At 35.7% G+C, this 14,853-nt stretch overlaps 1 protein-coding gene across 1 annotated transcript in view; it reads left to right on the top strand.

Moving 5' to 3' along the window:
* The first annotated feature begins 139 nt into the window (after positions 1–139).
* Positions 140–14,853, top strand: part of LOC127850661 (iron-sulfur clusters transporter ABCB7, mitochondrial-like) — a 49,741-nt gene continuing 35,027 nt past the window's right edge. Inside the window, exons 1-5 of the mRNA XM_052383832.1 lie at positions 140–312; positions 2,221–2,274; positions 4,388–4,588; positions 6,916–7,045; positions 8,356–8,542. Of these exons, the coding sequence (XP_052239792.1) occupies positions 157–312; positions 2,221–2,274; positions 4,388–4,588; positions 6,916–7,045; positions 8,356–8,542 (728 nt within the window). The 5' untranslated portion in view covers positions 140–156. The remainder of the gene's footprint in view (positions 313–2,220; positions 2,275–4,387; positions 4,589–6,915; positions 7,046–8,355; positions 8,543–14,853) is intronic.

Raw genomic sequence — 14,853 nt, 5'->3', positions numbered from 1 at the left:
TTTAATCTCACATATTAAAACACATATCTTTAAATTAACACATATTAATTAAACAGCAAGCGCCATTTATTTGTAAATTTATGCGACTTTTATAATTACTGCGCAACATGTTTAAAGTAGTTTCACTTCAAGGGAGGTTACTGTCAACAAACAATTATGGCACTGACATTTCTCCTGAAATATCAACGTGCACCTTTTACTTCCATTGACTTTTGCCTAATTAAAAATCAATGTTACTTGGGTAAAACATTCAGATGCATATCAACGAGTCATTTTGCTCAGAATTATGCAAAATGCTCGAGCTGTCATTGGGTAAGTATAAATGAATGACAGTGTTATTGCCTTCACTACCAATATATCAGGTGACAGTACTTGTTTGATTTCACGTCTGTGTATTCTTGTTTTCAATCATTAATATTAATGCCGCTCTTCGAAGAAGAGGGGGTATATTGTTTTGCACATTTCCGTCGGTCGGTCCGTCCACCAGATCATGGTTTGAGGATGATAACTCGCGAACGCATAGGCCTAGGATCATGAAACTTCATAGACATAGGTACATTGATCATGATTGGCAGATGACCCCTATTGATTATCAGGTGACTAGGTCAAAGGTCAAGGTCACAGTGACTCGAAGTAGTAAAATGGTTTCCGGATGATAATTCAAGAATGCTTAGGCCAAGGATCATGAAACTTCATAGGTACATTGATCATGACTGGCAGATGACCCCTATTGATTTTCATGTCACTAGGTCAAAGGTCAAGGTCACAGTGACTCGAAATAGTAAAATGGTTTCCGGATGATAATTCAAGAATGCTTACGCCTAGGATCGTGAAACTTCATAGGTAGATTGATCATGACTGGCAGATTACCCCTATTGATTTTCATGTCACTAGGTCAAAGGTCAAGGTCACAGTGACTCGAAATAGTAAAATGGTTTCCGGATGATAATTCAAGAATGCTTACGCCTAGGATCGTGAAACTTCATAGGTAGATTGATCATGACTGGCAGATGACCCCTATTAATTTTCAGATCAGTAGGTCAAAGGTCAAGATCACAGTGACTCACAACAGTAAAATGGTTTCCTGATGATAACTCAAGAATAATTAGGCCTAGGATCATGAAACTTAATAGGTACATTGATCATGACTGGCAGATGACCCCTATTGATTTTCAGGTCACTAGGTCAAAGGTCAAGGTCACAGTGACAAAAAACGTATTCACACAATGGCTGCCACTACAACTGACAGCCCATATTTTAATTTGGATAGCAACTTAGTATATATTATCGTTCTTAATATCACACTTTTTAATAATGTCATTTCAAAGATCTTACAGCAAGTTTAAGTTACAGCTGAACTCTGTAGTTTTTGAAAATAGAAACTTGTGATCAATATCATATTGTGCCTTAAAGGAAATACATCAAGAAAAATGAATACAAATTATCTAAATAACAATAGATGTTGGCGAAAATATTTTTTATAGTTATAATTCTATTGAGGAGGAGCAAGAGTTAAAAAACACAGACAACAGCTGACAATTTGCAAATTTCATAGATATAGCATGTCTATCCATAGTATCGGCCCTCTTAACGAATACATAACAATTTTGGAAGTGAACAAATACAAAAACATGCATGTCAATCTAGAGTTAAATGTGTATTCTTGGACAACAAAATTTTAATCGAAATTGTTTTGATAAAATACTAGCTAGATTTTAACCCCCGTATTAATCTGTATCATGTAGAATGGTTCTGATAATATCAGCCATTCTGATTGGTTGCTAAGATTTGTTACTATTCGCATGTGCTTGTTCTAAAAATAGTATCTTAATGGAAAAATGAAACCCTTGCTTTTGTTGTTCTTCATTTTTTTTTGTACATTTTATTCAAAAATAAGTGGCATATAAAACATTTGATAAAGCAACTATCAATTCATAAACAAACTAAATTAACATAATTGTGTGTTACTTAATTAAAAAATCAAATCATCACCCTGGAAAAAACATGACCTATTTTCCAAAGAACACCGGAAATCATGAGAATGATCTTCGTAATAGTCGTGGATAACCATCAAATAAATTACAACTTGTAAAAATTGAAAGTATTAACTTTCTGATACTATTAGAATAAGGTTTAGTCTTGTTTACAATTTCTATCCTAGATATGAGACACTCAACTATGCAATTATAAATGGTTTCTTTCATTTTTGTTTCTCTGCAGGTAAATCAAAAGAAAAATGTCAATGGACAGAGACAGTCATTGTTCTTGAACAGGGTAAGATTTTAATATCCTAAACTTACAGCCTGTTTTTTAATACGTCCCTGCAAAGCTGTTAGAGGTATTATAAGAATTATAATTGTCTTTCTGTTAGTCAGTGAGTCATTTCATCAGTCTGTCTGTAACCTTTCTTGTCCATTCCATAACTCCTATACCCTTTTGATAGATTTTTATTAAACCTGCCTCATGTTGTTGTAATTGAGATGATGTGCAGACGGGCTCATGGTCAAGGTCATACGTCATGTTCAAAGGTTTGAGCCTTCATTTTCGTTTCTTCACCATATCTCCTGTATCATTGAAGGATTGTTACATGAAACTTGGCTAAAATGTTTAGGTCTTTGAGACAATGTGCAGAAGGGAAGGGTCAGTCATGTTAAGGTCATACTTTAATTTCCAAGGTTTGAGACTCCATTTTCATGTCTGGTTTGTATCTTCTATATTGTCTGATGAATTTCCATGAAACTTGCCTGAGGTTTTAAGGGTATTGATTATGCTGGATCAATTTGAAGGTCTTACTTCAAGGTCAAAGGTTTCATCCCCCATTTTCGCGTCCGCTCCACCTCATATCCTCTAATAGATTTTGATTTTTTTTAAACCTAGGTCATTGAAATTATGTGCAAAAGGTACGAATCAGTCAAACCTGCTCAAGGTCAAGTTTACACTTTAAGGTCAAAAGTTTTAGCCTCTATTTTGTGTTCTGGTCCATATGTCATATACCCATTAAAGGATTTTCATGAAACTTGGCAACACCTCACGATTATTGAGACAAAGTGCAGAATGCATGAGTCAGTCATGCTGGATCAGTGTCAATGTCATACTTCAAGGTCAAAAGTTTGACCCTTTTTTGTGCCCATTCTGCATCTTATTTTCGAATTTGGAGGATTATCATCAATCTTTGTGACAAATTTAAACACATAAGGATAATGTGCAGACAGCATGAGTAAGTCATTCTGGCTCAAAATCATGGTCACCTCTTTAAAGTAAAAAACATCTCAGCAGGGGATATAACTAAATCATACCACCGCATTGAATATCTGCCTGATATAACGTTGTCCGATATATTTTTTTATATCATGGTCAACAGGAAGTTCTTATATCAGTCAATGTTTGGAGTAACGTCGGATTTTCAATAAAGTCAACAATTTCTATCAACATGAATCAGGTTCAACAAAACAAACAATTTGATACCAAGAACATACATATTTAATTCTAGTTTAAAGTCATAAATCACAAAAACGTTTATTTAAAAAAAAATCGCAACAGCCCGCACTGCATAATTTAAATGATGTCATCAATGGGGCAAAAAATCTTAAATATCGATATAGTCATTGCACTCTCAAATGTTGCACAGAAAGTCAAGACAAATGATAACTGTATGCTAATCCTCAACTATTTAAACAAACGATTTAACACTTTTATGTCGATATTGACACCATCATCAAAATGTCAATTTCAATACACATCTCCAAAATGGCATCTCCAAACTATTCGGTGAAGTGTGTTCTTAGATTAAATTTGTCGCTGCAGTCCATTCCTGATCTCCAATTCAAGATGTTCATAATTAAAGCGGTTGTACTCTTCCCATTCGTAGTGCAAACAATTTTTTTTCTCTTTACGATGTTTAAAATAAGCTATTATTCGTGTTGTCTTTTCGAACGCCGTTTCTACATGTATGTCAACGTGTATAAACCGGATCAGCAAAATCAGCGGGAATCCGTACATATTCAATATAAAGAAATGGATTGTTTTGCAGATTTTAAGGAAAATGTGGTATAATAAACAGAAAAACAGGTTACTGTCCCGTCGTTTTGTAATATATCAGGCTCGGCACGAATAAAATAACGGCGAGGCTTCTCTTGGACTGCCTTTTGATTTGTTTATAATTTCATTAGTATTTTTTCAAGTTCAATGACTACTCAGTCTGGATTTGTCTAAGTTTAAGTTTATGAAACACTTTGTTCCTTATTGTTAGCTAATTAATGAGTAAACAGGTATATCTTTCATCTTAATTTGTATGTTATTTCTTGCTTAAATCAGCTTATTTTAACAACAAAAATATGGACAATAACCAGACACACATAGCAGAGAATGTTGTTTGACTTAATTGAAGGTGCCGCCCCATCATGTCTTCACAAGGACCTGTCTCAACCCACCATCATCCAACCATGCCCCTACAGGTCTCAAAGGGGTCCCCCACAAAGTGGGAGATAGTGAGATCATTAAGACCATGCTCCACTACCTGTGGCCGGCAGACAAGCCTGAGACCCGTAGGAGGGTGGTGTTGGCACTGGGTTTGCTCATATCATCTAAGGTAAGGCAACATACCAGGGGTTTTTTTTAGAGAAAGGGGAAGACGCTGGACGCTGGGTGAAAGGGGAAAAAAAGAGTGCGAAAGAGAGATATTAGGGGAAAAAATAAAAACTGTTCATTTCAATGTCTATAACTCATCAAAAGAGACTTGTCTCTGTCCTTTTTGTTCTTAAACACATTTAACAGGTATTCAAGTCAAAGTCCTTAATAAAGTTGCAGGTGTAGATCTAATAATGGGAAATGTTTTCAACTATATTTTTGTACTGGGGCCGGGGGACGATGTCAATTTTGTGATTTCAATTTCATGATGAATGGGTTGACGATCTTGATTTGCTACAGTATTGGAAGGGAAAGGAGCGGCAGCTGCCGATTGTCTACTTTCACTTTCACACTGTTCGATGTTGATTACCTCGGAATCCTGCTGGGTTATAACGGTTTTCGATGATTTTTTCTTAAAAAATGCCTCGATGCGTTCAGTATCTTCCGAGTTCGAATGTTTTATTTTCTTTGTGTAAGAACGCTAATTGTGAGACATTTTTTTCTGTTTTCACGTTTATACCTCGGCTTGCAGATAGCCAGGATGAAAATTCGACTGGTTTCCGGTAATTAATTGACGAAACACCCTTCTCGCGCAATCCAGTAAAATAGTCACATGATTATTACGATTAGTTGCCCAGTTTACATGACGTTATTTAAGAGCTATATTTAGAATAACTGGGATTCCCAGATGTTGTGTGTTCGTCTGGAGAGAGAGAGCGCGAATTCGTTGTACATGGTGCAAATTGGATAATTGTCGAATGCCCCAAGGAAAAATAAACATTTCTTTGAGAGAAAATATTATATTTTGGTGAAAAATGATATTTTTGGTGGGGAAATTGTATTTTAAGGGGAAAAATTCTGGTAGGGGAAGACGCCGAATATCGGCGTCACTTTCTTAGTAAAAAAAACCCCTGCATACAGTTTTCCCTAAGTGTTACACTCTGTTTAGTATTCTAACTGAAAAACTGTGTCTGTACTTCTTTGTGTTCATCCATCCTTGTGCATGCAACTTCATTTCTCAACTACTAATGCACAGTCAATTAAACCTTTCAGAATCTTTAATTACATAGTGCAGGTGTGCATTCAACTAGGGTGCACTGATTCAATGTTTTGGTCTCATAGTCTTGGGACTTGGATGATTTCTGAAATATCATTTTATGCACAAGTCTTGACATGCTTTTTAGTCTATTTGACAGCAACAACTGACAAGTTGTCCAGACATTTTAAGGCCATAAGGAGTTGTATGTTCTACTAGTACATTACACTTCAATGAAGATTCTCAAAGTATGGGACTTTTGTGAATATTTCTACAATTAGTATGAAATTGTCTGTGCTATTTCTCTGCATCAACTGGCTGAAACACAACAAACTTTGAAGCTTCCATTACCAAGATATTTTAAGAAAGTTGTGCTGCAGTTAAATTCATAGAGTAATGGTACGTTGTCGTTTTCTGATATTAAATTAATTCAAAGTGATTTTGTCGTGTTTTTTTTTACATCTGTTCATATTAATATAACATTTGAATGGGATGAATGAAAACAGCTGCACTAACTTTAACCCTTTGCATGCTGGGTAATTTGTCTTCTGCTAAAATGTCGTCTGCAGAATTTCTAAAATTAGCATTTTCTTCGATTTTTTTCAAAGAATACTATCAGAATAGCAAACAGTTTGGATCCTGATGAGACGCCACGTTCTGTGGCGTCTCATCTGGATCCAAACTGTTTGCAAAGGCCTTTAAAATTCAGCTCCAGCGCTTTAAGGGTTAATAACAAGTATAGATTTTACCTTGACATTTTTATTTTACAATATGTATGTACATGTAGCAGTGTTTGGTATGAGGAGAATTTATACTGCCTTGCTATATCAGATAGAGTGTCTGTCTGTTTTGGAACAGGGAAGTCCAGGGTTCAATCCCTGTTGTGGTCAGGGATTTTTCTGGCTGAGTAACATTGGGGCCCAATGTAAAAAACTTGATGGAAACTTAAATTACTCGAATAAACTAATATATAATTATTAATTACTTTAATATGTTCAATATTAGTGCACCTTTTAGTTGTAACCTTTTAGTTATGTTCATACTTCTCATTGCATTATGTGTCATGACAATGTAACTTAAAAAGCAACCTTCCATCATTCCGTCTAGTATCACATTTACTTATGTGCTTTAAAAAAGTGTTGATCGTTTATTGAAATGGTTTAATTGCTGTTTAGAATCTATTTTTTATTACCCGTTATTTATTATTCATATTGTAAAATAATCCATAGATATTTTGCTTGATATTTTCATAGACTGTCACAGTGTCTGTCCCATTTATCTTCAAATATGCAGTGGACTTCCTCAATGAGTCTGAGAACTGGTTGAATCTTGATAACCCGGCCTCAACCATCATCACATCAGCCACAGCCATCCTCATTGCCTGTAAGTTTGCTTTCGAAGTTGGCATGTTTTCTTGCGCCAAAGGCGGAGGGATATAGAATTGGAGTTTTTCATCTGTCATTCAGTCCATCCTTCATTCTGTTAGTCTGTCACAAAATTTTGAAATGGGCAAGGGTTATCAATTCAACTAATATGCCTGTTTTTCTATGATTATATGCACATTTTAATACAGGGATGAAGTTTGGAAAATACTTGATCTTTATAAAATACCAAAATACCAAAATCCTCTGACTTATTTTTTTGCTTATTTATAAGAACAGTATCTTAATGTAATAAGAAAGCATTGGATTTCAAAGGGAAGATATTAAATTTCATTGACACACACAATCCACATGTACAACTGAAGAAAAGATTTTCTATATGAAGCTTTGTAAACAATGATTTTTTGACAAATCCAGCCACACTTTATGTAAACTGTCTTGTTTAAAAAATACCAAAGTGTGTTCAACTTATATAAAAACAGCTAGTGTAACAGATGCAAAGCAGAATATTGGCCATGTTTAAAATGTGTGTGTTTTGATTATTAAACTAATATCTCACTTTTAACCCTTAGCATTTGATAAAATGATTTTATCAAGGTAGATATTTGTCTATAATTGTTTTTAGCTTGTATATGTATACAATCAACCTCAGTTTTGCCTTAAAAGGTTTTACAGTGACTGTGATTTTTATGTATTTTCTCGTCTGTTGAAATGGCAAATATTATTGATAGAGCGTTATGCATTTTTTTAAAGACAACATGCCCTAATGACAATTGTTCTCAAAGAAACGACAATTATGGAATTTGTTGTTCTAACCTGTTGTTGTGAGTGTATTGCCTAGAAGGCTATTCTTATGTTTCCATCTTGGCTTGAGACCAAATTCTTTTACCATGGAAACACTAAAACTCCTGTTTAGTGATGTTAGGGTTTACAGTTGTGTACAACAGAGATTCTTTTTTTTCATTTACCATTTCATCAGAACTATCTAGCAAAAAAGACAAACAGCAGAGGCATTGCTCAGTTTGAAATATAATTTTATTTTTAATGACCCAGGAAAATGAAAAATAATGTGGTCTTGAAATAAAACTTGCTAGCGAGAAAATTTTGGCACAAATGCAAAACTATATCAATTTTGCTCCACTCCAAAAAAGATGTAACAATTAAATAGCATGGATAAATAATACTGTTGCCATGCTTATGGAAAATAAATAAATGGTGTTTAAGGATATGAACCAGTGCCCATAAAAAAATACTGATGGCCATATTTGTATGTTTAGGAATACAGATTTATAATCTTTAAATCATTTACAGATGGCATTGGCCGCACCACAGCCAATGCTTTCAACGAGTTGAAGAATGCAGTTATCGCTAAGGTCTCCCAGGACTCCATGCGACGAGTGGCCAAGAGCGTGTTCCAGCACTTGCATAACCTTGACCTATCCTTCCATCTCTCTAGACAAACTGGGGCCCTCTCAAAAGCTATTGACAGGGGAAACAGGTAAAACATGGAAATTAAATAGAAAAAAACATAGCCTTGCTAGTGCTGTGAAGCATGTCTCTTAGGTTCCATCCTTAATAGCGTTTGATACATGTAAGCAATTAAAATACTGACATCAATATGACTCATAATCAATGTTGACTTGTTTAAAAAAAATTGCTTGAAAAACACTACCTAAATAAAAATTCTTTATTTATAAAGCTGACTGAATAAAATGTCAATATTTAATGATTCAACAAATCATTAAGTTCAGCTCCTTCAAGAAGTAAAACTAACAAATATTTATGAATCTTGTACCTCATATTAATTTTTCCAACTTTATCTTTATGACCCATTTAGGTCTGTACACATACATGCCATAATTTTTCAGACCAATTCCGGGACATTGAGTTAAATTGTCCGGGACTTTTGCCGATTTTCCGGGACATGTATAAAATGTAGCGATATTTATAGACATATGCATTTTTTGGTACGTTTTTTTTTTGTTTCGCATCGTTAATTGCAAAAGTTCGAAAGCCTATCCGAAATACACTTGATCTATTAACGTCAAATTAAACATTACTACTTCCGTTACTAGATACAAGCCACGTGTTTTCAGTGTAAGCGTTCTAAACATAGATGTGACGTCACTGCGTTATTTTTATTAAGACCGGTGTGTAAAGCGTAGCTGTTGATACGCCTTTATTCATTTATAACATTTATATATTAAAAAATACAACAATACAGTACCGTTAGATCGTCAACTCAAATCAATTCACAATACATACAACCTATCACATTAAAACAAATACAACAAAACAGTACCGGTAGATCGTCAACTTAAAATCCGGACAGGATGACGTTTTTATATGCTTACTTTTTTACTCAACTTCTTTGTCGGTTTAACGTGCGAACATAAACTGCTTTTAATTTTTTAATCAGCGATGTTGGACTTCAGATGTGTGAACAACTATCCTTTGCCCTTACGCAGCGGGAAATAATGACGTAGTAGATTAAAGTCAATTAACAACCACATTAAACAATGCCGCCTTTTCGGTTTGACTGCGAACGTGAGACAATCGATATGATAACAGGACCCCTGTTAATTGATCGATTTTAACACGTAGCGTAGTCTGCCTATTCGGGTAGGCATTGTCAAGGAGACGCTGCAGATATACACAGATTCGAGGTGCAGTTAAGCCTAAGATAAGGTACATGTATATAAGGATTTTGTAAATTCCGGGACATTTGACAGATTTCCGGGACAGCGGGACAAGTTCTTCATTTCCGGGACTGTCCCGGACAATCCGGGACGTATGGCATGTATGCTGTACACATGATTGAAGCAATACATATTATAAAGGCTTGTCAATGGATAGGATGTGCTAAATATGGACAGCACATGCTCAATATTTCAAAATAAAATCAACGCTTGTATACACCCAGCTAATTGGTAGCATTGACTGTACTTCACTGTTGGAACTGGTGATTATGTAAAACTGAAAACAATCTACAAGATATTGATTATTAATAAAAAAATTTTTAAATACTTTTCAATTTATATAAGACATATTTAAAAATTATTAATATGTTCTGCCTAAAAACTTACTTTGAGTGTAATAAAAATATGTAAATGTAACAGTACTGATAAAATCGTTAATCATATACAAGTAGGTGTGAAATGGCCATGTAGTTCATCACAGGCATGTGCTAATATAGTCTCACATCAGCACACACTTGTACCAGGTCACATAAACCGTAAGTAAATGTACCAGTATCTTCCTTTATATTCAGTCTGTCTTGCTGCAAAATGGCCATGTTACCCAGCACAGACATGTGCTAATAGAGTCTCACATTAGCACAAACTTGTACCAGGTAACATAAACCATAATAAATGTACCAGTATCTTCCTTTATATTCATCTTGTATTGATGTGAAATGGACATGTTTCCCAGCACAGGCATGTGCTAATGGTCTCACATCAGCACACACTTGTACCAGGTCACATAAACCATAAGTAAATATACCAGTGTCTTCTTTTATACTCATTCTGTCTTGATGTGAAATGGCCATGTTTCCCAGCACAGACATGTGCTAATAGTGGCTTACATCAGCGCACACTTATACCAGGTCACATAAACCATAAGTAAATATACCAGTATCTTCCTTTATACTCATTCTGTCTAGATGTGAAATGGCCGTGTTTCCCAGCACAGACATGTGCTTATAGTGTCTTACATCAGCACACACTTGTACCAGGTCACATAAACCATAAGTAAATATACCAGTATCTTCCGTTATATTCATTATGTCTTGGTGTGAAATGACCATGTTTCCCAGCACAGGCATATGCTAATAGTCTCACATCAGCACACACTTGTACCAGGTCACAATAACCATAAGTAAATATACCAGTATCTTCTTTTATATTCATTATGTCTTGGTGTGAAATGACCATGTTTCCCAGCACAGGCATATGCTAATAGTCTCACATCAGCACACACTTGTACCAGGTCACAATAACCATAAGTAAATATACCAGTATCTTCTTTTATATTCATTGTGTCTTGATGTGAAATGGCCATGTTTCCCAGCACAGGCATGTGCTAATAGTCTCACATCAGCACACACTTGTACCAGGTCTCATAAACCACAAGTAAATATACCAGTATCTTCTTTTATACTCATTCTGTCTTGATGTGAAATTGCCATGTTTCCCAGGACAGGCATGTGCTAATAGTCTCACATCAGCACACACTTGTACCAGGTCACATAAACCATAAGTAAATATACCAGTATCTTCTTTTATACTCATTCTGTCTTGATGTGAAATGGCCATACACTTCAACACCGTTATTTCGAACACCGATAATCCGAAGTCACCGTTATTTCGAAGTATTTTTCGGGTCCCGATTGTGGTTCTTCTTTGTTCAATGTAAAATTTCATTGTTAATCCGAACTTCGTTAAACCGAAGAAATCGTTAATTCGAAGTGATTATGTCGGTCCCAACACTATAATTCGCACCTTATTATCAATCTTTAATCCGAAGTCAAAACTGCAAAACACTGAGCGTAATTTCACACCTATGTCGTCTGCGCGTTGTGCGTCAAAGCCGATAATTACACCTTTGTCGCCTGCGCGTAGCATGTTAATTTTATAATGTCGTCAAAAGCCGACGACGAGGCCGACAACACATGAATGAACATGATATCTAATCAACGTGTGACAACATGCATCAACGACGTAAGGCAGTTCTGCGAGCAAAACACGGGCGGAAGCCAGTTCTTCAATTTCCTTGACAAATTGGAGAAATATGTTACACGCGTCCAGTTTAGTGCTGCTAACGCCGGTGTTCAGAAAGACATCGCGTCTTATTAAAAAAAAAAGTGAATTCATTTCCGAAAATGTATTCATATGTATTTACATGTATGATGCGCTATGCATTATATTTTATAAGTTCTGTAATTAGAGAAAAATAAAAAGAAGAAAAAGAATCGTTTTAAGTAAAACAATTATTAAAAGTACAGTGTGACCCAACCATGCGAATTCCACAATCATGTTGTATTTTTTTCAGGATCAAAGAAGTCGTCTGTCAAATGTTTATTTCGAATAATCGTTAATCCGAAGTTTTTTTAACGGTCCCGACGACTTCGAAATAACGGTGTTGAAGTGTATTTCCCAGCACAGGAATGAGCTAATAGAGTCTCACATCAGCACACACTTGTACCAGGTCACATAAACCATAATAAATGTACCAGTATATTCATTTATTATGCCCCCCTTCGAAGAAGAGGGGATATATTGCTTTGCTCATGTCGGTCTGTCGGTCCGTCCACCAGGTGGTTGTCAGACGATAACTCAAGAACGCTTGGGCCTATGATCATGAAACTTCATAGATACATTGATTATGACTCGCAGATGACCCCTATTGATTTTGAGGTCACTAGGTCAAAGGTCAAGGTCACGGTGACCCGAAATAGTTAAATGGTTTCCGGATGATAACTCAAGAACGCTTAGGCCTAGGATCATGAAACTTGATAGGTAGATTGATCATGACTCGCAGAAGATGACCCCTAATGATTTTCAGGTCACTAGGTCAAAGGTCAAGGTCACAGTGACCCGAAATAGTAAAATGGTTTCCGGATGATAACTCAAGAACGCTTAGGCCTAGGATCATGAAACTTGATAGGTTGATTGATCATGACTGGCAGATGACCCCTATTGATTTTCAGGTTACTAGGTCAAAGGTCAAGGTCACAGTGACTCAAAAAAAGTAAAATGGTTTCCGGATGATAACTCAAGAACGCTTAGGCCTAGGATCATGAAACTTGATAGGTAGATTGATCATGACTCGCAGATGACCCCTATTGATTTTCAGGTCACTAGGTCAAAGGTCAAGGTCACGATGACCCGAAATAGTAAAATGGTTTCCGGATGATAACTGAAGAACGCTTATTCCTAGGATCATGAAACTTGATAGGTAGATTGATCATGACTCGCAGATGACCCCTATTGATTTTCAGGTCACTAGTATTCATCTTGTCTTGATGTGAAATGGCCATGTTTTCCAGCACAGACATGTGCTAATAGAGTCTCACATCAGCACACACTTGAACCAGGTCACATTAACCATAAGTTAATGTACCAGTATCTTCCTTTAGGCCAACATTTTTTTATTTTCTGTATTGCGGGAGATGTTTAAAAAAAATGAGTCGGGGGGGGGGTAAATAAAAAAAAAAGCATGAAAAGTGAGCAGTCAACCAAAAAAATACTAATAAAACTGTCTAAACCGATATTTTTTTTTATTTTTGGAAATTTTAAATCTCAGCCAATTTAATTTATAGATTCTTAAATACACCATTTAATCACAACCTCTTTAAGAGTATTAATTTAATTCAGCATTTTTTAAATTAAATATCAAAGGCCTATGGTGAAAACATTAACAAATATCAACAAACACGTTTTGGTGTTCTTGCGTTAATGATGTATTAAATGGAGTTAAAATAATATATGTAATGTTTTTACCTCTCAATATCTTGTACTTGACATCCTCAGTTCCATGCTATTTCAGTAAACTGTACAGCGTGACAAACATAATACAGCAGAATATGTATATGAATCTGATTATACACAGATCCACTGACATATAAATCAAATCATGTTTGTCTCTTTCCATTTTTGAACGATACTCATCTTAAATGCTTTAACTTTTTGAGTAGACTGAACTCCAATTTTCCAACACTGGTTTCGCTGAAGTACATTCACTTTGCATATTTCTAATAAATATTTGTTGTTTTTTATCTCAAACATAGTATTTTGCGTTAAATGACACACGCATTAAACTATTCCCTAATAACCGTATGATATTCGTTGTTAATTTGAATGTTATTTATTATTTCCGCCGTTCATCGCAAATTTCTCGTCTGCCATCTTGGACGTGTGTAAAAACAGGCCTTCTCAATCGGGATACATCGACTATCGTTGGTATCCTCCGCAATATAGAGAGAGATGTGTGGATAGCAACGTAAAATCGTATTCGGCTACATTCTCGAACAATACGTAAGCCAGCGACGATTCGACATGCTTGATCGGCACTCGTTCTTGGCTAATGGCAATTGTTGTCAATAAAAACGACCAATGAGAAAGCCGATACTAAGCAAGCGTCGGGTTAAGTCCATGTTTTATCCAGGCATTTCAGGGAATAGGTAAAAATCATTGACAAATTTTATTTTTCAACGTTATGAAATTGCACGGTCGGAAGGGAAAAAGGAAAATAAAATTAAGGTTATTGAATTTTATTTTTATTTCATTTTGGCAAAAATTTGGGTCGGTGGTCCCGTAAAACAGAACATACAAAAATGTTGGCTTTATATGCATATTGTCTTGATGTGAAATGGCCATGTTTCCCAGCACAGGCATGTGGTAATAGAGTCTTACATTAGCACACACTTGTACCAGGTCACATAAACCATAAGTAAATATACCAGTATCTGCCTTTATATTCATTATACCCCCACAAACGAAGTTTAGGGGGGTATATAGGAGTGAGCTTGTCTGTCGGTCTGTCTGTCGGTCCGTATTAAGTGTCCGCTCTCTAATTCAAGTTGTTTTCATCCGATCTTCACCAAACTTGGTCAGATGTTGTATCTAGATAATGTCTAGGTCAAGTTCGAATATGGGTCATGCCAGGTCAAAAACTAGGTCACGGGGTAACTTAGTGCGTTTTAAACAATTAGCATGGTGTTCGCTCTCTAATTAAAGTAGTTTTCATCCGAGCTTCACCAAACTTGGTCAGAAGTTGTATCTAGATGATGTCTAGGCCAAGTTCGAA

The sequence above is a fragment of the Dreissena polymorpha genome, chromosome 11, assembly GCF_020536995.1.
Source record: "Dreissena polymorpha isolate Duluth1 chromosome 11, UMN_Dpol_1.0, whole genome shotgun sequence".
NCBI lineage: Eukaryota > Metazoa > Mollusca > Bivalvia > Myida > Dreissenidae > Dreissena > Dreissena polymorpha.
This window is presented reverse-complemented; position numbering and strand designations above follow the sequence as displayed.